The 25,396-nt window shown below is 60.6% G+C and overlaps 1 protein-coding gene across 1 annotated transcript in view; it reads left to right on the top strand.

Moving 5' to 3' along the window:
- Positions 1-23,602, top strand: part of P2RY8 (P2Y receptor family member 8) — a 37,385-nt gene extending 13,783 nt beyond the window's left edge. Inside the window, exon 2 of the mRNA XM_055338765.1 lies at positions 21,400-23,602. Coding sequence (XP_055194740.1) covers positions 21,428-22,504 — 1,077 coding nt within the window. The 5' untranslated portion in view covers positions 21,400-21,427 and the 3' untranslated portion in view covers positions 22,505-23,602. The remainder of the gene's footprint in view (positions 1-21,399) is intronic.
- The last annotated feature ends 1,794 nt before the right edge of the window (positions 23,603-25,396 follow it).

Raw genomic sequence — 25,396 nt, 5'->3', positions numbered from 1 at the left:
GGTTTCGTCTGGGAACTGCAAGCTGCATCTAACCCTCAAAAAAGAGCACCCGGAGCATTTAGGGTTTTTTTCCCGTCCCGCCCGCATCTGCGACTTGCAGGGACCGCGTGGACCACATGCGGGGCACCCGCTGTTCCCATCAGGGCGCGCGGCGGCTCCTCATCCCCCCTGGGGCCCACCACGGGCAGACCTGACGGCGCCTGGGACCCCGTATACGTGGGATCACACAGGGTCTGGGCCGTGTCACCGAGCGCCACGTCCCGAGGATGCAGTGACGTCATAGCAGGTGCAGAATCACAGCAGGTGCGGAGCATCCTTCGTTTTGAAGGCGGCGTCACCATCCACCGGGCGCGCACGCGCACGCGGACCACGGCCGGCGTATCGGGCGCTCAAAGGATCTTCAAAGCAGAGCGACCCCGGCGTCCGGGGACCCCAGTGCTGCAGACACACCCTGAAGAATCGAACTCAACACCCCGCGGGTTCCTGACCCCGCTACGACCAGGAGCGAGGACGCGCCACGTGCGCAGCGGGGATGAGCAGGTGCGCAAATCCTCCGCGGCGCGCGCAGCCTCCGGCTGAACATCTGGTCCTCTGCAGCCGGGCTGTCCCGGGGCTTGCTACGGGGCCCTCAACCCCATGTGTGGCCCTACAACCTGCAGGGCACGCGGGCAGGCCGCGCTGTGACCCCAACACCTCGAAACCCGCCTGTGCCGTGGTCTCAGCCCGGGAACCGCACCCCAGCGCGCGCGTCCCACAGGCGAATCCCCGGGGCCCAGGTTCGGATGCTTTGCAAACAGAGGGGTTGGGGCGTTTGTGGACGATATTGGGGGGGTTGCCAGCCGCATGCTGGTCGGCTGACCCGCGTGGAGGTGGGCAGGTGCCCCTGGGTCGTTCCGGCCGCGCGGACCCCGCATCACGGGTCCTTCGCGGGGCAAGAGCGGCAGGAGAGAGAAAGTCAGGGTGGCGACCTCGGGGCGCTGGGCAGGCTCAGCGGACGGCGGAGGGACACGGGGTCCGGGAGGCGCCGGCGTCCAGGTGCCCAGCGCGCCCATGGATTGGAGCTCGGGGAGCCCCGCGTGGGGCTTTGCATGCAGGAGGCGGGTGAGCACAGGTGCGCGCTGCAGGCTGCAGGCCGCATCCGCGCCGACCCCCGTCCCCGCTGCGTTTGGCGAGGGGAGCATCACACGTGTCACGTAGGCACCAACAGGTGTCCCCGTCCGTCCCTGGGGCAGCGGCGGCTCCGGGGGGTGCGGGGTGGGGGGAGGCTCGTGCCTGAAGCGCGGAGCGCATCCCGTGCGTCTCCGAGGGCAGCCCGGCTCGCGCTCACCCCACGCGCCATCCCCCACAGGTGCTCACGCGTGCGCACACCTGGGGCGGCTTGGGCAGCGGAGATTTAGGGATCCCGGGCCCGCACGCGCGGTCTGAGGTCCCCGGGGTGTAGACGCCGGGTGTAGGTGTAGGTGCTCACGTGCGTGTCTCCCCCGTTCCTATAAGGACCCCACTGCTCTGGGGTCAAGGCCACCCTGGTGACCTCCTTGTGCCCTCGCCGCCTCTCTAGTGACCCCGCGCGCATGCAATCCCACTCTGAGGCTGCCAGCCCTAAGGGGGGGGGCGACAGGGTTCAGCTGCCCACTTGGGAATCCCACGCGGCCGGCTGAGCTCTTCCCGCAGCCAAGTGGACACATCTGTGTGAAAAGCGGAGCAAAAGCGAGCGGTTTTAGACGTGTTCTGCGCGTGCGCCCCGGACAACTCCGCTGAAACCTTATTTTTCATCACTTTTTTTTTAAACTTGCATATAAAAAAAATATGCAAAACCCCCTGCAGTGACCCAGGGCACCCTTTCCCCCCCCACCCCCCCATGTGCCGCCCGCGGGACTCGCTGTGAAAAAGAGGAAGTTTTCCCATGCCCTGCGGTAGTGCCCCAGGGCTCCGCCTTTCATGAACTTTTTGCGACGAATTAAATCTCCAGATGACAAGCTGCCGTTAGCAGCAGCCGGGTGGGTCCCCCGGGAGGATTGGGGACCCTGTCGCGGTCTCTGGGGGGGACGGACAGCAGGGCCCGGTGGCCGCGTCCTTCTGCAAGGTGACAGCCGCCTCTGCAGCCGCCAGAGGGTTCGCAGCGCTCGGTGCACACAAGCCCCACGGGGTCAGCTCACCCAGGACTGTCGCCGTAAGTCGTGGGGGCCTTGCCACCGGGAGACCGCCCCCCCATGGGGACCCCCTAGAGACCCCGCCGGCGCCCGGGGCTGCGGCCCAGAGCGTCCCCGGTGCACCTGCCGGATGCTGCGGGATGGCGCGATGTCCGTGGGGCGCGGGGGCTCCGGAGTCACCCCCCCTCACATCCCATGACCGCGCGCCCGTGTGACCCTTGTCCCAACACCTGCCTTCCGGCCCTTCTTCTTCTTTCTGTCTCTCTTTCCTTTTCTCTCTTTCTTTCTTTCTTTCTTTCTTTCTTTCTTTCTTTCTTTCTTTCTTTCCTTTCTCTCTTTTCTTTCTTTCTTTCTTTCTTTCTTTCTTTTTCTTTCTTTCTTTCTTTCTTTCTTTCTTTCTTTCTTTCTTTCTTGTTTTGGTTTCACCGGGGCGGGGGGATGTTGTTTTTGACTTTTGCGCATCGTGCTGAGGCGGAGGGCGGGCGGGTGGCCGTGGGGGCCGCGGCCACGGGGGCTGGGTCCTGAGCGCTGTCGCGAGGCAGGTGCTGGGGCCCCAGTGGCCGAGGCCACAACCCTCGGCATCTGCCCAGATCCGGCCCGAAGCGGGCACAGGGCGAGGCGGGGGCCTCAGGCAGGGGCGTGGATGTGCACCCAGGGCGTCGGGGCGGACGCAGTGGGCCGCTCTGGAATCCTGTTCCCCACCTGAGGGGACCCGGCTCCCCGGGCACGAGCACCAGGCTTGCGGTCGCACACAACACGCTTGACTCCTGCTGTCTCGGGTCCAGAGGAAACTGTCAAAGGGGGTAACTGGAAACGCGGTGGGCATCAGGTGTGGCTGGATCCAGCACAGCAGTGGTGCTCAGCGCCTGCTCTGTCACCTCCGCTGTTTCAGCCCGGAACCGTCCCTGTTTGTCATGTGGGGGGGGGGCAGTCCAGGCGCCCGGTGTGGACAGACACGGGGCCCTGACTGGCTGGACCCACCCCAGAGAGAGCAGATCGCAAATGGGAAAGACACCCCTCCTCCCAGGGCGTCTTGAGGTGGAGGGGACCCAGGTGTCCCCGCAGCAGGGGGATGACAGGGAAGGGCCCCAGGAGTCCCTGCAGAGGGCGATATGACAGGGAGGGGACCCAGCTGTCTCTGCAGCAGGGGGACATGATGGAGATGGGACTCTGGTGTCACTGCAGCACAGGGACATGAGAGGAGAGGACCCTGGTGTCCCTGCAGCAAGAAGACATGAGGGAGAAGGGACTCAGGTGTCCTTGCAGCAGGGGGACATTAGGGGAAGGGACTCAGGTGTCACTGCAGCAGGGCGATGACAGGAAGGGGCCCCAGGAGTCCCTGCAGCAGGGGAACATGAGGGGAAGAGACCCAGGTGTCCCTGCAGCAGGAGGACATTAGGGGAGGAGACCCAGGTGTCCCTGCAGCGGGAAGACATTAGGGGAGGGGACCCAGGTGTCCTTGCAGCAGGGGGACATTAAGGGAGGGGACCCAGGTGTCACAGCAGCAGGGGGAAATTAAGGGAGGGGACCCAGGTGTCCCTGCAGAAGGGGGACCTGAGGGGAGGGGACCCAGGTGTCCCTGCAGCAGGGGGACATTAGGGGAGGGGACTCAGGTGTCCTTGCAGCAGGTGGACAGCAGACAGAGTTCGAAGAGCTGGGGCTGCCGTCCCAGGGTGCTCGGAGGTGCTGGGCGAATGTGCCTAGGGCCATCCCTCCGTTCATCCATCACGCCCTCACGCTTCCTGTGTCCCTCTCTCATTCTGTCCCCTGCCCCCCCCCGCCATCTCCGTCAGTGGGCACTGCTAGAGATCGTGCCGTGTGGCCTGCACTCCCCCATTCTGCATTTAGGGAGAAGGCCCCATGTGTCCACGTCTAAAGTCAGGACAGAGCTGTCACCCGGCCAGGCCTGGAGGGGAGCCTGAGCCAGCAGCATCACTTCCGTGCCACGTGCACGTGCACGGGTGTCAGAGAGGACAGGGCGCACGCGGGCCGGCGGGGAGGGACCCCAGGCCCATGCCTGTGGAGCGGTGATGGGCTGCGTTGGCACAGGAACGGCAGGGAGACGGCGGCGCCTCGGGGAGCAGGTCCCCCCGGGGAGGGCCTACAGCGCATCTCGGCCCCAGGCCACTTCGGTGCGCGAGGGAGGCGTCCAGCACGTCCTGTGCGCCCGAGGTGGAAGCTGGGAACATCCCTCGCGACGTGTGTTCAGAGCCGCTGTGCACGGACCGGCCTCACTGCTTCCCCCCAGGGACGTGCCAGCAGAAGGCCTGTGGGCTCCCCCAAGCCTTTCTGCGTGTGCATGAGGCTGGGGACCCCCGGGGGGCCTCCCCAAACAAGGGGACCCTGCTCACCCCCTCTGCTCTCGTGTCTCCGTGTTCTGACTTGTGCCCCCACCCGGGGTTCACACCCTGAAGCTGGACACGGGGCACGGGCAGGGCTGAGACAGGACGGCGTGCCGGGCTCACGCATCACTGCGCAGGGCGTGCGGGATTCTCCACCCGAGGGGGGAGACGTGCGCCTGTGTCCTAGAGGCGCGTGTTGTGAGGACGGCTCTAGCAGAACGGGTTTGCAAGCTCTGCACGGGCCGGCGCTCCGCCCCAGCCTCCCGTCACCCCGAGACCCGTGCCAGGAAGGTAGCTGTCTGTGGCCTTGGGATTGAAGGAAATGAGAACAACAGAGCCCCCTGGGAGCCTCGAACCCGTAAACACTGGCTTCCTGGGAGAAAGTGTTGTGTAATGAGTGAAGGTGGCTGTTGTCACCCCTTCCTCTTTGCTCAGGTCACACCACGGGTTCAACTGGCCGCGGTGACCACAGGCCAGGACACGTGGGCGGCCAGCTCCAGACACCCCAGCAGTGACCGGCGGGGTGGGGACGCGTGAGCAAAGAGAGGGAAGTCTAAGTCTCAGAGGGGTGAACCGGGGGGGGGACCGGTGAGCAGGGAGCCAGGAGGACCCGGGTGCGAGAGCCCGCTAGGACACAGGAAAGTTAAACCTTAATGTCCTCAGGCTTCTCCCCACTGCCATGCGTGAGGCATTTGTCTGTATTGAGATATAATCCACACGGCCCACAAGCAACCTGTTAAAGTAGACAATTCAGAGGCATTCAGTACATTCACGACGGTGTACAGCCACCACCTGTATCTCATTCCAGAACATTCTCCTCCGCAGGGAGACCCCATCCCCACAGTGCAGTCCCCTCCCCCTCTTTCTTGGAAGCCCCAGGTGACCACCAATCTGCTCTCTCTCTGTGGGTTTCCCTGTCCTGGACGTTTCGTGTAAATAGGATGACACAGAGTGTGGCTTTTAGCGTCTGCTTATCTCCCTGAGCATCGTGTTTTCCAGGACCAATCATGTGGTAGCAGGTGTCGGAGCATCACCCCTTTTTCGTGGCTGGGTCATATTCCATTGTGTGCATGGACCGTCTTCTGCTCATGCATCCACCCGTTGATCGAAATTTGGGTTGTTTCCACCTTTTGGCTGGTTTGAATCGTGCTGTTATGCACATGGGCCTACATGTTTGTGTGTGGACACATGGTCTTCATTTCTCTTGGGGTTTACACAGGAGCAGAACTGCTAAGTGATAGGTAGGTAGGTAGGTAGGTAGGTAGGTAGGTAGATGATAGATAACATATAGATGGACAGATGGACTAACGCATAATAGATGGATGGCTAGATAGATAGACAAATCCATAGATTGGATGGAGGGATGAACAGACGGATGATGGTTAGATGGATAGAGATGGTAGATGATAGATAGATAGATAGATAGATAGATAGATAGATAGATAGATAGATGTAGATGGATAGATAAATGGACTGATGGATGAGGGATGGATGGAAAGAGATGGTAGATGTTGGAGATAGATAAATAAATTAGATACACAGATGATGGATGGATAGATAGATACATATGGATGGGTAGATGGATGGATGGATGGATGATGGATGGAGATGACAGATATGTATATACATAAATATATAGATGGACTGATGGATGGATGGATGATTATGATGGATGAATGGAGATGATAGATGATTGGGTGGATGGATGGATGATGGATGAATGGAGATGATTGATGGATGGATGACAGATGGATGATGGATGAATGGAGATGATTGATGGATGGATGATGGATGGATGATGGATGATGATGGATGATGAATGAATGGAGATGATGGATGGATGGATGGATGGATGGATGGATGGATGGATGGGCAGAGATGACAGGTAGATGTTACACAGGGAACACATATCGCTGCATAGATGCATGCACAGTCTTCATAGGTGGGTGGGAACATCCACGTGGAATACTTCCTCCTCCACTGCCTTTGCTTCAATGCACCGTTCACCATCTTACTTGAGGAAGAGCTCACTTGCTCATAGAACCCTCCTTCATAAGGAGCCGGCCCTGCTGACACCCTGATTTGGGACTCCTGGCCTCCAGAGCTGGAACAGAGAACATTCCCATTGTTTTAAATTCCCAACTTGTGGTCCCATGTTGCTGCAGGCACAGAAAAGCAATACAGTCCCATCCTCCACAGTGGAAACTGGGCTCACAGAGGGCGGTCCCTGCCCAGGGCCATCCAGCTCCCACTGGAAGAGCTGGGTCTTGAACCCAGGTCTCACTAACCAAATCCCCTCCCAGGCTAGGCTCTCATCACTAGGCCATCACGCCCCCCCCCATGGGATACACCACACCATAGGGCAGGCCATTAATTTCACATGGAAAAACCCATAAATGGGTCTACGTGGGGGATTTCCCCCTCCTCCACCCCCAAGTCACCCAAGTTTTCCTTCCATTCATGTCATGAGCCTGCTTGTTTGATGAGACAATAAACATCTCATTTCATATCAATTTTACCTGTGGAGGGGGGACCTGCAGATGAGCTTCAATTAACAGGTGAGGTCTCTCTTAAGCAGGATGATGAATTGTGCATTGAAGGGAGGCAAGGGAGGGAAACTATGTGAGGCAGACGTGCCTCCCTCCTCATCTCTTTGTCTAGACAGTCCATCTGTGTGTCTATCATCTACCTGTCTACCTGGAGCCATCATCCACCCACCCGTCATCGATCAGCTATCCATCCATCCACCTACCTGTCCATCTATGTCTATCTGTTATCTATATCTTCCATCTGTTCTTATCTATTCTTTTCCATCCATCCATGGATCCTCTTATCCATTCATCCCTCTGTTCTTTATCTATCGTCTATCCATCCACTTATCCATTCATCCGTCTACATCTTTCTGTTATCTGTTGATCTATCTACCCAACCATCCATCCGTCATGTCTACTCATCAATCCATCTCTCCATCTCTCTATCTCTGTTATCTGTTTATCCATCTATCCATGTCTCCATCAATATGTATCTGTTATCTATGTTTGCGTATCTGTCTAGCCATCTATTCTTTTCCATCCATCCATCATCTATCTATCTATCTATCTATCTATCTATCTATCTTCATCCATCCATCCATCCATCCTTGTATCTATCACCTATCCTCTATCTACCTATCAATCATCTATCTATCATCCATCCAACTGTAGCAATGATCTATCTATTTACCTGTCTATCTGACCCAGGTTCCAGCAGTCATCTATCTGTCTCTATTGTCTATATATTGATCTGCACACATACCTGGTGCCTTCTTTAAAAGGCCCTTCTCTGGAAGCCAAGCCCTTCCTGACATCACCCGGGGTGCACCTGTGTCGTCTCCATCGGCATGTTGGGCAGCTCTTCACATCCGCTAGAGATAGGTCCCCACTCTATGTGGAAAGCAGGAAAACGTGCACCTACCCAGGGAGTGTCACCCGGAATGGCTCCTGTCCCTGGGGTTTTGAGTCAGGAGGACAAGGGAAGGGGCCCATCCCCGGGGTCAGGCAGGCGTGAGACCCTCGGGACGACTTGGTCTCTCCTCAAACGTCCGTTGGGCTGCTTTTCTCTTTGGCAGCTTTGCAGCCTGCGTTGCTGCAAAGTGGACACGTACCGTGAACCCAGGTATGGTGAAACTCTTGCAGGGCACGTCGATCTGTTAACCGAGAGCAAAGATTTGAATCCCCGTGTTTGAAGAGAGGGCAGCTTCAGTCAAGTTGACCGTGTGCCCACCGACCCCTCCGTCCATGGGCTCATTCTGCAAAAACCCCCTCTGACACATTCACCCAGTTGCGTTTGTGGTTCGGTTGTGGTAGGAAGTGCCCGAAATTCCTGTTATGTGCTGCTTGCAAAGTGCTATTTCCTGGCAACTCACCCCCCGCCCCAGGCCGGCCGGGTTTTCTTTCACGGAATGTGTCTTCACATTAATTAATACCTGCATGCAGCGGCTTCCTGCCTCACAGACAGAGGCTGCTTTGGCAGGTGCCACTCAGACGGCCTGGGGGAGGAACGTGTGCGTAGGGGGTGCGGCTTGAAAGTGGAAAAGAATTAAAAAAAATTAAAACAAAACCAAAGCAACAATGTCAGGCAAGCAGAAAGCAAGGGGCTGGTTGTATTTCAGAGAATCGGGTCTCTGGTTGGCGAGGTCGCCCTCCGGTCGTGTCCCACCCTGGGAAAAAAAAAGACGCAGAAGGCGGGAAGGATTGCGATCGCGGCTGCTACGTTGCATGAGGTGTAGATTAAAATCTGCACAGTCCACACGCATGTAGACAGACCTCGGCATGCAAATCACCCGTCACGGACGGCGCGCTCCGGGTTGTGCAATGCAGAGGGAAATAGGAGAACAGAGAGCGAGCAGACCGTCACGTGAGCGTGTGTGCTTAGCGGGGACGATTCCTGCACCGTGATCTGAGCAGACGGCCGGGCCCGCGTCCCCTACCCCCCGCCCTCACCCGCCAGCTGTCCCCACGACTGCCGCTCTTTCACCCCTTTGAAGTCTCAGATCAGACTGTTCGCCGGGAGGCGAGGTGGCAGCAAACTTGAGACCCGAGTCCACAAAGATCGGGGACCTGGAGGTGGGGAGGCACGGGCTGTATCCTGTCACACTCAGTGAAGCGCCCGTCACAGCCCGCAAAGTGACCGGGAGGCCGCCGGCAAGGCACAGGGCCCCTGCACAAGGCCCCTCGCGCGCGGACCACCGTTCCGCAGGCCTCCTGACTGGCGCTTGCCGTTGGCAGAGCTCCCAGACCCCAGGCATTAGGATACCCCGTCTCATGGGGGTGCTTGTGTGACGCACCCTGGGGGCCTGGGGGGCACCTTCCCGGAGGCCTTTGTGCCATCATACGGCTTCTTTGCCGAGCTGTCACGCAGATCTTTTGCACATTTTCAGATGGGGTCACATGGGGCCATTTCTTCTCTTATCGTTGACTTTTAACAGTTCTTTGTATATGATAGATAGATAGATAGATAGATAGATAGATAGATAGATAGATAGACAGATAGCTTATTTTTAGATGTGTCTCTGGCAGATATTTTCTCTGAGTCTGCGTGTTGTCTTCACGTGCTCTTGACATTATCCTTTCTTCATTTTGATCAAGTCCGGCCTATCCGTTAGCTTTCTCATGCATCGTGTCTTTGGCGTTCCGTCTAAAAGGCGACCGCCGTGCCCGAGATGATCTGGATTCTCTTTTCTTTTGGAGACCTTTTGTACTTTTGTATTTTGCACTCAGGTCTGTGACCCATTTTAAGTTCCTTTTTTTTTTCCCCCAAAGGATGTAAGATCTGTGTCTACATTCTTGGGTTTTTGTGTGTGTGTGTGTTTTTTTTTTAAGTTTTGGGGTTTTGTATGTGGATGTCCAGTTACTCCAGCAACATCTGTTGAAGAAACTATCTTTGCTTTAGTGGATTGCCCTGGCTTTTTGGTCAAAGATGAGTTGACTCTATTGATGGGGCTGTTTCTGGGCCTTCGTTCTACTCCATTGATCTATTGGTGTCTTCTTCTGAGAATATCACCTTGTATTCACTGCTGTTGCTTTATAGTAAGTAGTGAAGTCATGCTTTTCCTTCAACATTATGTTGGTCGTTTGCCTCTCCAGGTCAACCCTAGGGTCGGTTGGTCAATGTCCACATCTGGTAAGGAGGTGTTGGGGTTGCAGGTATCTCTCTCTCCTCTCTCCTACACAGGCTGTAGCACCTTAAGGTGATGGCTTACAACCCCAGTTGGGGGAACAGTCAAGCTCAGATGGGCCAGTGAGCTCAGGGATCTCTCGGGTACCATTAGTTTCTGATTTTATCTTGTGTTTTCCTAGATCCATCATACATTTGCTCAGCAGACACCAGGCTGAGGTGAGGCGCACACATGATGACAATTCCTCTGTGCGACAGCACACAGGGAACAATTATAACACACTTGGTCAGCAGCCCGAGGATGACAACGGGAAACTAAAAACTGTAAAAGCAGTCAGAAAAGAGGAAGGAGAATATTTTATAGTTACAGCATGGGAAAGACATATTTCATATAAGATAGTCGGTATTTAAACCTGAGAAAGGTATAAAATATAGAAGGCATCGTGGGAAAGATTTTGTGACATAGGGATGTAAAATGTTAATGCAACATGAAACAGCACCAACGAAATGGGTGGGTGGATGGATGGATGAATAGGTGGATGGATAGAGAGATGATAGATAGATAGATAGATAGATAGATAGATAGATAGATGATATGGATGGATGGATGGTTGGATGGATGGATGGATGGTTGGATGGATGGATGGATGGATGGATGGATGGTTGGATGGATGGATGGTTGGATGCTTGAATGGATGAGTAGATTGTTAGATATAGATGCATAAGTAGATGGATGGATGGACAGATAGATGATATAGATGGATAGATGGCTGGATGGTTGAATGGATGAGTAGATTGTTGGATGGATGGATGGATGGATGGATGGATGAGTAGATTATTAGATGTATAGATGCATAAGTAGATGGATGGATGGACAGATAGATGATATAGATGGATAGATGGCTGGATGGTTGAACTGACGAGTAGATTGTAGGATGGATGGATGGATGGATGGATGAATGGATGAATAGATGATAGAAGATAAGAATGGATGGAAGGATGAATGGATAGATGGATAAGTAGATTGTTGGATGGATAGATAGATGATAGAAAATATGAATGGATGGTTGGATGGATGGATGGGTAGGGTGGACCAATGGATGTATAGAAGATAAGAATGGATCATTGGATGGATGGATGGATGAATGGATAGATGGAGGGTAGATGGATGGAGGGAGGGATGGATGGATGGATGAAGGGAGAGAGAAAAGCAGACAGGGACGGGTGGATGGATAGATAGATGACCCAGGGGTGGGGCCTCCCGTGCACCATAGCACCAACCCTATCTCTGCCTCCATCTCCACGTGGCATCCTCCCCATGTGCCTGTCTGTGTCCAGACTTCCCCCTTTTCATCGAGACGCCAGGCATACTGGAGTCTGGTCCCATCCTAATTGGACACTTGCAAAGTCTCTTTCTAACGAAGGTCACATACTTTCTGAGGTCCAGGGAATTAAGACTTCAACACATGCATTTGGGGGAGGCACCTTTCAGCCCACGACAACCACACACTTTCTTGTGTCTTTGGTGAGTGGCCCATGGTTGACCAGAAAACCCAGCAGCTTCCTCTCCTGAATCACATGACAGACATTGGGCATGTCTCGGGGTTTGGGCAAGAAGGTGGTGTCCCAGACGAGGCTGGTGAGGGGGTGCACAGCTTCCCGAGGGCCACATGCGAATGCCCAGAACCTCTGGGTGTCACGGTCAGATTCCAACCCCCGGGCTGGGCGTCCCGAGTCCCCTCGGCACTGGCGGGGCCATCGCTGTAGCCGGGAGCACGGCCCTCGGGTGCTCCGAGGGTCAGCAGCAGTTGGCTGCACCCAGTTGGCTGGGTCTCGGAGGGTGGTTCTCACGCTGATGACGCCTGAAGAGAAGTCACTGCTGACGGACGCTTCTGTCTGTCCGTTGAAGGTGGAGGACCCAGAAAATACTACAAACAGCTCTTAGGAATATTTTCGTCTTTGACACCTCGTACGGTGGGCTGAGTGGGGGCCCCCAAACACGTGGCCCCCAGAACCTGGGAATGTGATTTGTTTGGAAATAGGGTGTTTGCAGATGGGATGACATGAAGGCTCTGAGACGAGGTGGCCCTACGTCCAGCGACAGGGGTCCTTGGAAAAGACAGAGGAGGAGCCGCAGACACAGAGGAGCCCCGTGAGGATGGAGGCGGAGACGGGAGGGACGCGGCCTCCAGCCCGGGGATGCCTGGGGCCCCAGACGCTGGAAGAGGCGGGAAGGACCCTCCCCGGAGCCTCCGGAGGGGGCACAGCCCTGCCCCACTGCAGCTCCGACTTCTGGTCTCCAGAGCTGGGGAGGATGAATATCCGTTCAAAAGCCACCATGCATGTGGATCCTCCAACGGCACCACGTGAGGGCTGCCAAGAACCAAGACACCCCGAAGGGCGACCAGCCTGCAGTGCAAGGGGCTGGCCGGTGGTTTCCTGTCCCCGCCGTGAGCGCAGCACCCGGGCCGGCCCCCAGCGCTCAGGAAACATGAGTCTTGACAGTGAAAGGACACTCCGGGGCCCTGAGAGGAGCTCTCAAGAGCTTGAGTCACTGATGCTCTTCACCCATTTGCCCTCTGCTTTTCCCCAGACCCTTGAGTCAGCCTCACCTCAACTGACCCAAAGGACCCCCGTGCTCCGTGTTGTGAGCCTTCGCGTGGGGTGGGGCGTGTCCGGGGCTGCGGGTAAAACCAACAGCCCTGTTCACAGTCACCAAGCAGCAGGAATAACCCCAAAGGTTGATGCGACCCATCCACGGAAGGATGGATGAACCGCATGGCGTCCTCAGCCACCGAAAGGACCCCGGCTCGGACCCCTGCTGCCCCCAGCATGGGCCTTGAGAGCACGACGCTCTCGGAGACGCCGGCGAGCACGGAGCATGGGATCCCGCGTCGGTGAAGCTCCAGAACAGGCACATCCGGGGAGACCCAGGACGTGGACGTGCGCCCCCCCCCGGGGGCTGGGGGTGGCAGCGGGGACGCGGCCCTGGCGCCCGGCTTTCCTTCAGGGGTCACATTGTGCTCCTGCCGGCACATCTGCGAAGACGTTCAAAACCACAGAATTGTCCACTTCAAACGGGTGAACTTGACCATATGTAAATCATATCTCAGTGAAGGTGTGAAACACCAAAAAAAAAAAATTTTTTTTTTTTTAAAGAAATGAGGGGCATCCGGCCGACCCAGGCCCGAGCGCGTCGGCCGTTGGCGCCCCGGCGCTGACACCGCGGGCATTTCCTGTGGGCACAGGCTGACCGGCCGCCCGCCGAGGCCCCCCTGCAGGAGCCCCCTCCGCTCGCCCGCTTTTTGCTCCGTTGGTAAAATTTCCATCCTGCCGCCCACCCGCCGCCACCAGCCGGGCCCAAACCACAAGTGCCCGTGTGTCACAGGAGCCGGGTCTGCAAGAGCTGATTTCTTTATTAATCACCCGTGGCGCTGGGCCGGCGGCCACGCTGCGGGGGCCCAGACGCCCCGAGGCCGCAGCGGGGGTTGTGTAGCCACAGCGGGCTGAGAGTCGTCCTGAGATGACACATGGGAGCTGGGGTGTCATCTTCCGCCACCTGCCGCGCGCGCACCTCTGCTTTCAACTCGGCTGCACAGCATGCAAATGGGCGCCTCCCGGGCCGCCACCTGGGAGGACAACAATAGATCAGCTCGTCCCTCTTTGCTGCGCTCGCCTCCGGAAGCAGAAAGGGAAACAGTTTCCCACCCCCAATTCCCGCCCCGTGCGGGAAGGCTCGGCGTTCCCGGGGGCTGGTTTCCTGCGTGCACGTCCGTGCCCCAGGACACTTGCTCGGCGCCGGGCCATGCATGCGTCCCCGTGGTGCACACGTGCCTGCGGCCTGCCTATCCCCGGAGCACAGAGCGTCGTCCCCGCTCGTGCTCTGCACCCTGCAAGGCATTGGTGTGTGTCCCCCCCCCCCGCCCGCTCCGTGGACAGAGGTGGGCGCCGGGTGACAGTAGGAGCCACCCCGTGAGCAGAGCAGAAAGCGTCACAGTCAAAGTGAAACCCGGGGCCGTTTTTAAGCCTGTTTGAGGAACCTGTCCATGCAGATGCGGGCGGCAGGTGGCAGGCCTCTGCGGCAGGAACCCACGCCACCCCCCAGGGCAGCCGAGGGGCACGTAGATGGACCCTGAAGGCCGTGTCTGGGGCTCTCCAGCGGCCCGCAAGCAGACACCCCGGAGGGACTGCCCTAGGGCGTTGCGGCCAGTGCCCAGGCCGGCGGGCATCACAGCGACAGAGGGTGCAGCGGGGCCCCCGGGGGAGGCCGGCGCCATCTCTGGGGCGCCCTCCTGTGTGCTGAGGCCCACGCCACCACGTGTCCACCATGAGCCCGGCGCCCCAGGGTCTGGGTCCCTTTGCTGCCGGGCTCCCCCAGAGCAGGGGTGTGCAGGTTTGCATACTTCTCTGTGCGCTTTATCAGGCCGCAAGATAGTCAAGCCCAATCAGCCGGCAGAGGGGGCTCGGTGTCCAGGGTCCCCCTGTGGGGACTCCAGCCCATGTTCAGGGGCATCTGCACTTCAAGGCCCCATCCCACGGCACCTACAGCTGGCGGGGTGCTCCGTGCCTGCCCTGCAGAGCTCCAGAAGCACTGGGCTTGCGGCGCCGGGGACGTGCCCAAGGTCCTGGGTGGGTCCAGCTGCAGAGCCAGGAGCTGGACTCTGTGTCTGGACCCTGGGACTGAGCACCCGTGTCTACGCCAGGCCCCAGCATGATGCCGGGTCCCTGTTGCGAAGATGCACATAGACACGTAAGCCGTGGGAAGGTGCTGTGGAGCCGCCCAGAAAAGCGCCTCCTGGCACAGAATGATTTTGCTGCAATTCTGCAGAGAAGCGGCCTCGGTCTGTGTCCACCTGTGCTTGCCTGGGCGCTGCAGGGGCGCGGCTCCGCGGGATGCACCGCGCCGGGGTTTTCAGCAGAGAAGGTGTCTGCATGAGCGCGGCAGGGAAGCCCTCAGGGAGGCGTCTGGACACGTCTCACCTTGATGCAAATGAAGGCCCAGGGACCTTCACCCCAGGACGGCCTACGGCAGCACGGGGCAAGCGCCCTGGGTGCAGAGGTCCCAGGCAGGGTGTGCATGCACAGCGCCTGGGGTCCCGGGGCGACACGCACCATCAGAGGAGACCCTGTCCCCCAGGAGCAGCACCTATGTCCTCATGGGCCGGGCCTCTCCAGAGACCTGGGGAGAGAGGTCAGAGGCCAGAGCTGCGGCCACGCCCACCGTCTGCCATGGGGACGCCAGTGAGGGGCACATGGGGCTGTCCCCTGTCTCCTATGGGAGAATCAGGACTAAGATAATGAACACCTGGTCATGGTCTCCCAGCGCCGACGAGGCCCCTTGCAGGCCACCCTCGCTGCATCCCCGCGGGTTCTCCGGAGAAGCAGACCCGAAAGGCTGCAGATGGATGCACATGGCTTTGACGTCCATAGATGGCTTGCACGTGTGCCTGCACGTACAGGGCTGCTGCAGCTGCAGGCTGCGTACATATGTACGGACAGAGCACCGCCATACCACGTCTAAGTGCAATAGGACACGCGTGCCGGAGGACACATGCCTGTGCCTATATAGACACAGATGTGGAAAGCAGGACGTGAAGTAAGAGAATATACGCGCGTGTGCTGTGAGCTTCTGCATAGGCAGGATACATATAGGATATATGTGTGTGCACATATGAACACACCATAGGATATATATGTGTGTGCACATGTGAACACACCATAGGATATGTGTGTGCACATATGAACACACCTAGGATATGTGTGTGTGCACATATGAACACACCTAGGATATATGTGTGTGCACACATATGAACACACCATAGGGTATATATATGTGTGCACATATAAATACACGTACATGCAATAAGGTGTGTGTGTGTGCATATGTATATACACAAATGGCAGGGTAGATGTGTGTGTAGAAATACATACATGTAGATGCAATAAGACGTGCACGCAATACATGCATCTGGATGTGTATATACATATGAATGCACACACAATAGGGTATGTGTGTGCATATACATTTATGTGCAACAGGACAAATATTCAAGAGGATTGCATGTGTGTGTATACAAATGTGCATGTAATAGGCTACATGTATGCAATGGAATGCGTATATGACTGGGCATACATGTGGCTACACGTACATCTTCATGAAAGAGGGTACATATGCGATACAATGCGTGTGCACATACATATGCAATAAGATAAATACGCAATAGGACGTGTGTGTGCATGCATGTATTTACAACATCGAATGTGTGTATGCATGTAAATACAGTCGAATGCGTGCAGAGTAGGCTGCGTGTACACACCTATTTGCAACAGGATAAATATGCACTAGGATATACGTGTATACACACATATGCACGCGACAACAAATATACCATAGGACGTGGGTGTCTATATTCACACGTGCGTATGCGACAGGATAAATACGCAGGGGGATTGCAACAGGATAAACATGCAGTAGGGTGTGTGTCCATATACGTGCATGTGTATGCCATACGGTGAATACACAGTAAGATGTGCGTGTCTGTGTGTGTGCACACATGCATGTACGCGATAGGATGAATGTGTACCAGGACGTGCGCACGTACACACATATGCATCACAATATCCATGCACGCGTCTGCGGGAAGATAAATACACAAGATGCACGTATCCGTGTATCATGCGTACATATGCGACAGGATAAATACACAAGACAATGTGTGTGTACGTACATGCATGCACCTGGATGTGTGCACACGTACATATACACACAATATGCGCGGGCACATACATGCGACGCAATGCGCACACAACAGGCCATGTGTATGTGCATGCGCATGTATAAACATGTGCAATAGAACACGTGTGTGCGTGTGTGTGGACCTGCATGTATGGAGGCATATACAGATACAAAAAAACCTTCCGTCGAGGCCTGGCCCACACGGCTGCGCGGCGCGAGCGTGACATCTGCAGGCAGGAGGCGGGCGGGAGCCTCAGGAGAGAGCTCGGGCCGTCTGGAAGTTGAACACCTTCTCCTCTGGGAAACCTGGCTGCACCCTCGGGCCTTCCCCTGATGAGACGAGGCCCACCACAGGCTACAGCATCGCCTCTTTCCTTCAAGGCGTCTGCCTGTGCTCCGGGGGCCACAGCTATGAAACCCTTGCACGGCCACCGCCTCACGCACACCCAGCTGCATTGGTGCGCGCTGTAGCCCGGCCTGGTGGGCGCATCGGCCACCCGTCTAGGTAGGGTCCGCCTCTCCGGGCACACTTGCGCCCCTGTGCCCCTGGGCTCCACCAGCAGGCAGAAGAGTGCCTCGTGGGGGCGACCGAGAACAGCACGCAGAGGTGAGGCTCGGGTGGCCGTGGGGACAGGGCCCCGACCTGCGGACCTGCGAGTCCAGGTTCCGTAGTGCTGTGTGGCTCCGAGAGGCCGGGGCCTGGGGGATTTGAAGCCACACGGGAGGCGAGCGTGTGCTCGTCGGGGCAGGTGCACGGCCGCGGTACCTTGAGCAGGTGCGTGCGCATCGTGGCCTTGAAGCTCAGAAGAGGAGCAATCATGTGACACTCGTGTGCACTCTTCCCTCCACCTCTCCCCGTGGTCGTGGACGTTCGCATGAGGGAGGAGGTGCTGTGCTGGGCCGTTGGGATGGAAGGGGGGCTTCCCGCGCGGTGTGCGTGCGCCCCTCTCAGAGCCCGTCGGGGTCTCCAAAGCCCCCCCCAGTCGGTGATGAGCACCCTGCGGGTGTGCGTGCGCCCCTCCCAGAGCCCCGTCGGGGTCTCCAAAGCCCCCCCCAGTCGGTGATGAGCACCCTGCGGGTGTGCGTGCGCCCCTCCCAGAGCCCGTCGGGGTCTCCAAAGCCCCCCCCAGTCGGTGATGAGCACCCTGCGGGTGTGCGTGCGGCCCTCCCAGAGCCCGTCGGGGTCTCCAAAGCCCCCCCCAGTCGGTGATGAGCACCCTGCGGGTGTGCGTGCGGCCCTCCCAGAGCCCGTCGGGGTCTCCAAAGCCCCCCCCAGTCGGTGATGAGCACCCTGCGGGTGTGCGTGCGCCCCTCTCAGAGCCCGTCGGGGTCTCCAAAGCCCCCCCCAGTCGGTGATGAGCACCCTGCGGGTGTGCGTGCGCCCCTCCCAGAGCCCGTCGGGGTCTCCAAAGCCCCCCCCAGTCGGTGATGAGCACCCTGCGGGTGTGCGTGCGCCCCTCCCAGAGCCCGTCGGGGTCTCCAAAGCCCCCCCCAGTCGGTGATGAGCACCCTGCGGGTGTGCGTGCGCCCCTCCCAGAGCCCGTCGGGGTCTCCAAAGCCCCCCCCAGTCGGTGATGAGCACCCTGCGGGTGTGCGTGCGCCCCTCTCAGAGCCCGTCGGGGTCTCCAAAGCCCCCCCCAGTCGGTGATGAGCACCCTGCGGGTGTGCGTGCGGCCCTCCCAGAGCCCGTCGGGGTCTCCAAAGCCCCCCCCAGTCGGTGATGAGCACCCTGCGGGTGTGCGTGCGGCCCTCCCAGAGCCCGTCGGGGTCTCCAAAGCCCCCCCCAGTCGGTGATGAGCACCCTGCGGGTGTGCGTGCGGCCCTCCCAGAGCCCGTCGGGGTCTCCAAAGCCCCCCCCCAGTCGGTGATGAGCACCCTGCGGGTGTGCGTGCGCCCCTCTCAGAGCCCGTCGGGGTCTCCAAAGCCCCCCCCAGTCGGTGATGAGCACCCTGCGGGTGTGCGTGCGCCCCTCCCAGAGCCCGTCGGGGTCTCCAAAGCCCCCCCCAGTCGGTGATGAGCACCCTGCGGGTGTGCGTGCGCCCTCCCAGAGCCCGTCGGGGTCTCCAAAGCCCCCCCCAGTCGGTGATGAGCACCCTGCGGGTGTGCGTGCGGCCCTCCCAGAGCCCGTCGGGGTCTCCAAAGCCCCCCCCAGTCGGTGATGAGCACCCTGCGGGTGTGCGTGCGGCCCTCCCAGAGCCCGTCGGGGTCTCCAAAGCCCCCCCCAGTCGGTGATGAGCACCCTGCGGGTGTGCGTGCGCCCCTCCCAGAGCCCGTCGGGGTCTCCAAAGCCCCCCCCAGTCGGTGATGAGCACCCTGCGGGTGTGCGTGCGGCCCTCCCAGAGCCCGTCGGGGTCTCCAAAGCCCCCCCCAGTCGGTGATGAGCACCCTGCGGGTGTGCGTGCGCCCCTCCCAGAGCCCGTCGGGGTCTCCAAAGCCCCCCCCAGTCGGTGATGAGCACCCTGCGGGTGTGCGTGCGCCCCTCCCAGAGCCCGTCGGGGTCTCCAAAGCCCCCCCCAGTCGGTGATGAGCACCCTGCGGGTGTGCGTGCGCCCCTCTCAGAGCCCGTCGGGGTCTCCAAAGCCCCCCCCAGTCGGTGATGAGCACCCTGCGGGTGTGCGTGCGCCCCTCTCAGAGCCCGTCGGGGTCTCCAAAGCCCCCCCCAGTCGGTGATGAGCACCCTGCGGGTGTGCGTGCGCCCCTCCCAGAGCCCGTCGGGGTCTCCAAAGCCCCCCCCAGTCGGTGATGAGCACCCTGCGGGTGTGCGTGCGGCCCTCCCAGAGCCCGTCGGGGTCTCCAAAGCCCCCCCCAGTCGGTGATGAGCACCCTGCGGGTGTGCGTGCGCCCCTCCCAGAGCCCGTCGGGGTCTCCAAAGCCCCCCCCAGTCGGTGATGAGCACCCTGCGGGTGTGCGTGCGGCCCTCCCAGAGCCCGTCGGGGTCTCCAAAGCCCCCCCCAGTCGGTGATGAGCACCCTGCGGGTGTGCGTGCGCCCCTCTCAGAGCCCGTCGGGGTCTCCAAAGCCCCCCCCAGTCGGTGATGAGCACCCTGCGGGTGTGCGTGCGGCCCTCCCAGAGCCCGTCGGGGTCTCCAAAGCCCCCCCCAGTCGGTGATGAGCACCCTGCGGGTGTGCGTGCGCCCCTCCCAGAGCCCGTCGGGGTCTCCAAAGCCCCCCCCAGTCGGTGATGAGCACCCTGCGGGTGTGCGTGCGCCCCTCCCAGAGCCCGTCGGGGTCTCCAAAGCCCCCCCCAGTCGGTGATGAGCACCCTGCGGGTGTGCGTGCGCCCCTCCCAGAGCCCGTCGGGGTCTCCAAAGCCCCCCCCAGTCGGTGATGAGCACCCTGCGGGTGTGCGTGCGCCCCTCCCAGAGCCCGTCGGGGTCTCCAAAGCCCCCCCCAGTCGGTGATGAGCACCCTGCGGGTGTGCGTGCGCCCCTCCCAGAGCCCGTCGGGGTCTCCAAAGCCCCCCCAGTCGGTGATGAGCACCCTGCGGGTGTGCGTGCGCCCCTCTCAGAGCCCGTCGGGGTCTCCAAAGCCCCCCCCAGTCGGTGATGAGCACCCTGCGGGTGTGCGTGCGCCCCTCTCAGAGCCCGTCGGGGTCTCCAAAGCCCCCCCCAGTCGGTGATGAGCACCCTGCGGTGTGCGTGCGCCCCTCTCAGAGCCCGTCGGGGTCTCCAAAGCCCCCCCCAGTCGGTGATGAGCACCCTGCGGTGTGCGTGCGCCCCTCTCAGAGCCCGTCGGGGTCTCCAAAGCCCCCCCCAGTCGGTGATGAGCACCCTGCGGGTGTGCGTGCGCCCCTCCCAGAGCCCGTCGGGGTCTCCAAAGCCCCCCCCCAGTCGGTGATGAGCACCCTGCGGGTGTGCGTGCGCCCCTCTCAGAGCCCGTCGGGGTCTCCAAAGCCCCCCCAGTCGGTGATGAGCACCCTGCGGGTGTGCGTGCGCCCCTCTCAGAGCCCGTTGGGGTCTCCAAAGCCCCTCCCACCCCGGCGGTGATGAGCACCCTGCGGGTGTGCGTGCGCCCCTCTCAGAGCCCGTCGGGGTCTCCAAAGCCACCCCCCAGTCGGTGATGAGCACCCTGCGGGTGTGCGTGCGCCCCTCTCAGAGCCCGTCGGGGTCTCCAACCTCCCCACCCCCATCGGTGATGATGATCCCCCAAGATCAGGGTCCCCGCTGCGGGGGAGCAGAGCCATCGTCCTGTGAGGCGCAAGGGCGGAGGAAGCAGGGCCGCCCCGCACAGGGTGCCAGCGGGGCAGGTGGTGGGGTGTCCGTGCGGTGGCTCAGTGCCCCTGAGCGGCCATCCAGGGCAGCAGTCGTAGCCAGCGGGCCCCGGGGTGCCCCCCGACCCGGCCAGGGTTTGCACCCAGAAACCGGGTCAGTCCCTTGGCATGCTGCCGTGTGCGCACGTCCTCCGGGCTTCCACGGGGAAGCACCGCACCGCTCCGGGTCCTGGGGCGGCCGCGAAGCGCGGGGAGCGCATGGGGCAGCCCCACCCGCATCCCTCACCGAGCGCCCCTTGCCTTGCAGACCCGCGTCCCGCGGCAGCGGCGCCACCATGGACATGAACGTGTCGGGGCCGGACAACGCCACCATCCTGATGCTGCGCGACCCCGTCATCGCGGTGGCCCTGCCCGTGGTGTACTCGCTGGTGGCGGTGGTCAGCATCCCGGGCAACCTGTTCTCGCTGTGGGTGCTGTGCCGGCACATCGGGCCCAAGTCCCCGTCCGTGGTGTTCATGATCAACCTGAGCGTCACGGACCTGATGCTGGCCAGCGTGCTGCCCTTCCAGATCTACTACCACCGCAACGGCAACCACTGGGTGTTCGGCGAGCTGCTGTGCAACGTGGTCACCGTGGTCTTCTACGCCAACATGTACTCGTCCATCCTCACCATGACGTGCATCAGCGTGGAGCGCTTCCTGGGCGTCGTGTACCCGCTGGCCTCCGCGCCCTGGCGCCGCCGCCGCTACGCCGTGGCCGCCTGCGCCGCCGCGTGGCTGCTGCTCCTGGTGGCGCTGTCCCCGCTGGCGCGCACCGACCTCACCTACGCCGTGGAGGAGCTGGGCATCGTCACCTGCTTCGACGTGCTCAAGTCCACCATGCTGCCCAGCGTGGCCATGTGGGCCATCTTCCTCTTCACGCTCTTCATCGTGCTCTTCTTCATCCCCTTCGTGGTCACCGTGGCCTGCTACACGGCCACCATCCTGACGCTGCTGCGCGCCTCCGACCCGCAGGGCCGCGGCCAGCGCCGCCGCGCCGTCAGCCTGGCCTTCGTGGTGCTGCTGGCCTTCGTCACCTGCTTCGCGCCCAACAACTTCGTGCTGCTGGTGCACATGGTCAGCCGGCTCTTCCTGGGCCGCAGCTACTACCACGTGTACAAGCTCACGCTGTGCCTCAGCTGCGTCAACAACTGCCTGGACCCCTTCGTGTATTACTTCGCCTCCCGCGAGTTCCAGCTGCGCCTGCGGCGCTACCTGGGCTACGGGCCGCTGCCGGCCACCTGCCGGGACGCGGGGCGCGACAGCCTGTTCTCGCCGCGGACGCTGTCGGCGCGCTCCATGTCCAGCGGCCACGGCGACGGGCTGGAGGCCCCGGGCCGGCCGGCCCTCAGGAGGCAGGAGAGCGTGTTCTGAGCCCCGCGCCGCCCCCCCGGGGCTGCAGGTGCGCACAGGCCGCCGCTGGGGGACGGGGCGCTGCAGCGGTGCAGGACGCCCAGCACCCACCCTGACCACGCGCTCAGCCGGCCCATCCCAGTCCCCCTGGGTCCCCAGCGCCCGCCGGCCTTGCTCTGCGCACCTGCTGCTGGAGACCCTGGACAGCCTGGACCGCGCGTGCAGAGCAGCCTCGGTCAGCGCGCGTGACCCCAGACGCGGGTAGACGTGCCCCTGTTGACCTCTGTGCTCCCGGAGCGCACCAGCACCCCCTCCCCGTGCTGCTATGGCAAAGGGCCCCCCCTCCAGGAGCAACCACAAGGGCTTCCAAACGGGTTGGTGACTCTGGTTCCTCCAGGCTCACGTTCTCCAAAATGTCACAACTCCCCACGTCCGCACACGGCAGGCAGCCACGCGGGAGGCGCGGGTGGAGGGCCTCCAGCTGGAGCACAGGCTGCTGACGACGAGTCCCGTGAACGACGATGGCCGGCTGCTGCCACCACTGGGGTCCCGGACATCTTCAGGCCCCGAGGCGCCCTCCGGACGGTTCTCAGCCTCCTCCTCCCCCCGGGTGACAGCCGCTGAGCCACGTGCGAGTCCTCCCAGGGTGTGGGCTGACCTCGTGCACCTCGCCTCACCCAAGGAGCCCTCTGGGACCCGGGCACCTGGACAGACCACCGACCCTACACGTATGAGTGCCCAAGGCTGTCCGGGACCAAGTAGTGACCCCAAACCCGTATCCGTCCAGGAGCTCAGAACGTGACCTCCTGCATCGGGGTGGCCCTAAATCCAACGACAGGAAGAGACAGGAGAGGAGCTGCAGACGCAGAGGAGGAGCCCCGTGAGGGCGGAGGCGGAGACGGAAGGGACGCGGCCACCAGCCTGGGGACGCCTGGGGCCCCAGATGCTTGAAGAGGCGGGAGGGACCTTCCCCGGAGCCCGTGGACGTCAGTGGTCCTGCCCCCCTGGACCTGAGACGTCCGGTCTCCAGAGCTGGGACGGGATGTGGTGTGCAGGGCTCTCCGGAAGACGAGACAAGCCGTCTCCTCCGGGGTTGGCCCTCGTAACTCGCGGGGTGAATGCGGGGCACAGAGCCTCCAGGAGGGTCCCCGGCGCGGTGGCACCGGAGATGCCCCGTGCCCTCGATGCCTTTATGCACACGGTGACGTCCCCGCGTGGAGTCCAACGCCATGCACACGGCCGCCCCTCACAGGACACCTGCTCCGGGGAGTACCCGGAGACGCACGCACGGCTCCGGCGGGGGGAGGGTGTGGCCCTGGGACGAGACCCACGTTCCCACCCCTGCCCTGCGCCCCTGCAGGTGGAAAGTGGGTGAGCCCAGGCTGTGCATGCCCTTGGGGCCTGAGACTCGGCCTTGGGCGCCCGTCTACACTGTCACCACAGCCATCACCCACTGCCTTGCACCCAGAAGGTCCCCGTCGGGGACGGCATCCAAGCCACTTGGTCCTGAATGCCCAGCTGTGAGCACGGAGTCCGAGGCCACCATAAGGACCCTTCGGAGAGACCCCTTGAGACTTACTTGCAGAGGCATTTACCTGGGGGGGCTTGGGGGGTGGGGGGAGGCCCAGGTGATTCCAAGAAGCCTGGCCTTAGCGACCTGGATTCTGCGAGCAAGTAAGCACGTCCCCCGACTGTCTTAAACCCTAGAAAGCATCTTCGAGGCAGCAGCATCCAGGGTCCTGAGCCAGCAGGACGCCCCCACCCACGTTCTGGGCGTGGGCCTGGCCTGTCCGCTGCGCAGAAGCTGTGAGAACCTCAAAGCAGCCGCACGGAGCACCTCACGGCGTGAACGGGAGGAAGCCCGTCTACATAGCATCGTCCGCCGCCGCAGGATGTCAGGGCCCCGAAGCCGTCGGGGGGACAGAGGGGACTGGCCCCGGGGTCACCGCCCTGTAAGCGGGCGGCGGCCGCATTCGCTGGGGGACGGGGCCTCTTCCCGGCCGTAGAGGTTGCGGCTTCGCGCCACGGAGTCTGTGCTGGAGCCCGAAATGCCAGGACGGGCCTTGCTGCTGGCTCGACACGCCGACCGCGTGTGCCTCGTGTGTGTGCGTATGTGCGTGTGCGCCCCAGAAACTCCACCTGTCTGCATGTTAAGTATCAAATAAAAGTATGACGTGTTGGGGGTACGCACGGCTTGGGGGCTTTCTGGAAAGATGCGATGCCCGGATTGGGCTCCTGCTGCAGGGGGAGAGGCAGGGGCGCCCGACACCTAACACCCGGGCGCCACCCCATTATCTCCCCTTTCGGGAGGTGAGCACGTTCCCCATTCTGACCTCGGAGCCCCCTGCTGTCCAATGACGGTGCCTACGTCACTTTGGAGCACACACTGCCCTCGGCCAGACCCTGGGGTCTCCAACCTCAAGGCTCTTCTCCGAGTCGGGGTGCTGGGAAGCACGCGGCCTGCGTCGGGGCAACACAGCCCGCGGAGGGCGCCCGATGCCATCGAGGGTTTGTTGCCTGGGACGGTGGCGCTTTAACAAGAAAGAAATCCTTTTTTGTAAGAGATACGTGTGTAAATGTCCATGTGTCTCATGATATGACGTTTAATGCTTGGCTTAAAATACTAGAGCAGACACATGCGTGCACACGCATGGACCCGCGTTCGTGCATCATGCGGGCATCCATCCACGCACGCACATACGTGTCTGCACGTACATGCACACAATGCAGCCATATACACATGCACGCATGTGGGCATCCATCCTCCATGCACTCATACGCATGCGCACATGCACGTACCCATGTACACACATGCGTGAATGCAGGTGTCCATCCATTCATGTGCTCGTGCACGCATACACACATTCATGCATGCGTGTGGGCATCCATCCATGGACACACATATGCACGATA

The sequence above is a fragment of the Nyctereutes procyonoides genome, unplaced genomic scaffold, assembly GCF_905146905.1.
Source record: "Nyctereutes procyonoides isolate TBG_1078 unplaced genomic scaffold, NYPRO_anot_genome, whole genome shotgun sequence".
Taxonomy (NCBI): domain Eukaryota; kingdom Metazoa; phylum Chordata; class Mammalia; order Carnivora; family Canidae; genus Nyctereutes; species Nyctereutes procyonoides.
Note: the sequence above shows the minus strand (reverse complement) of the source record. Positions and strands in the feature narration are given on the sequence as shown.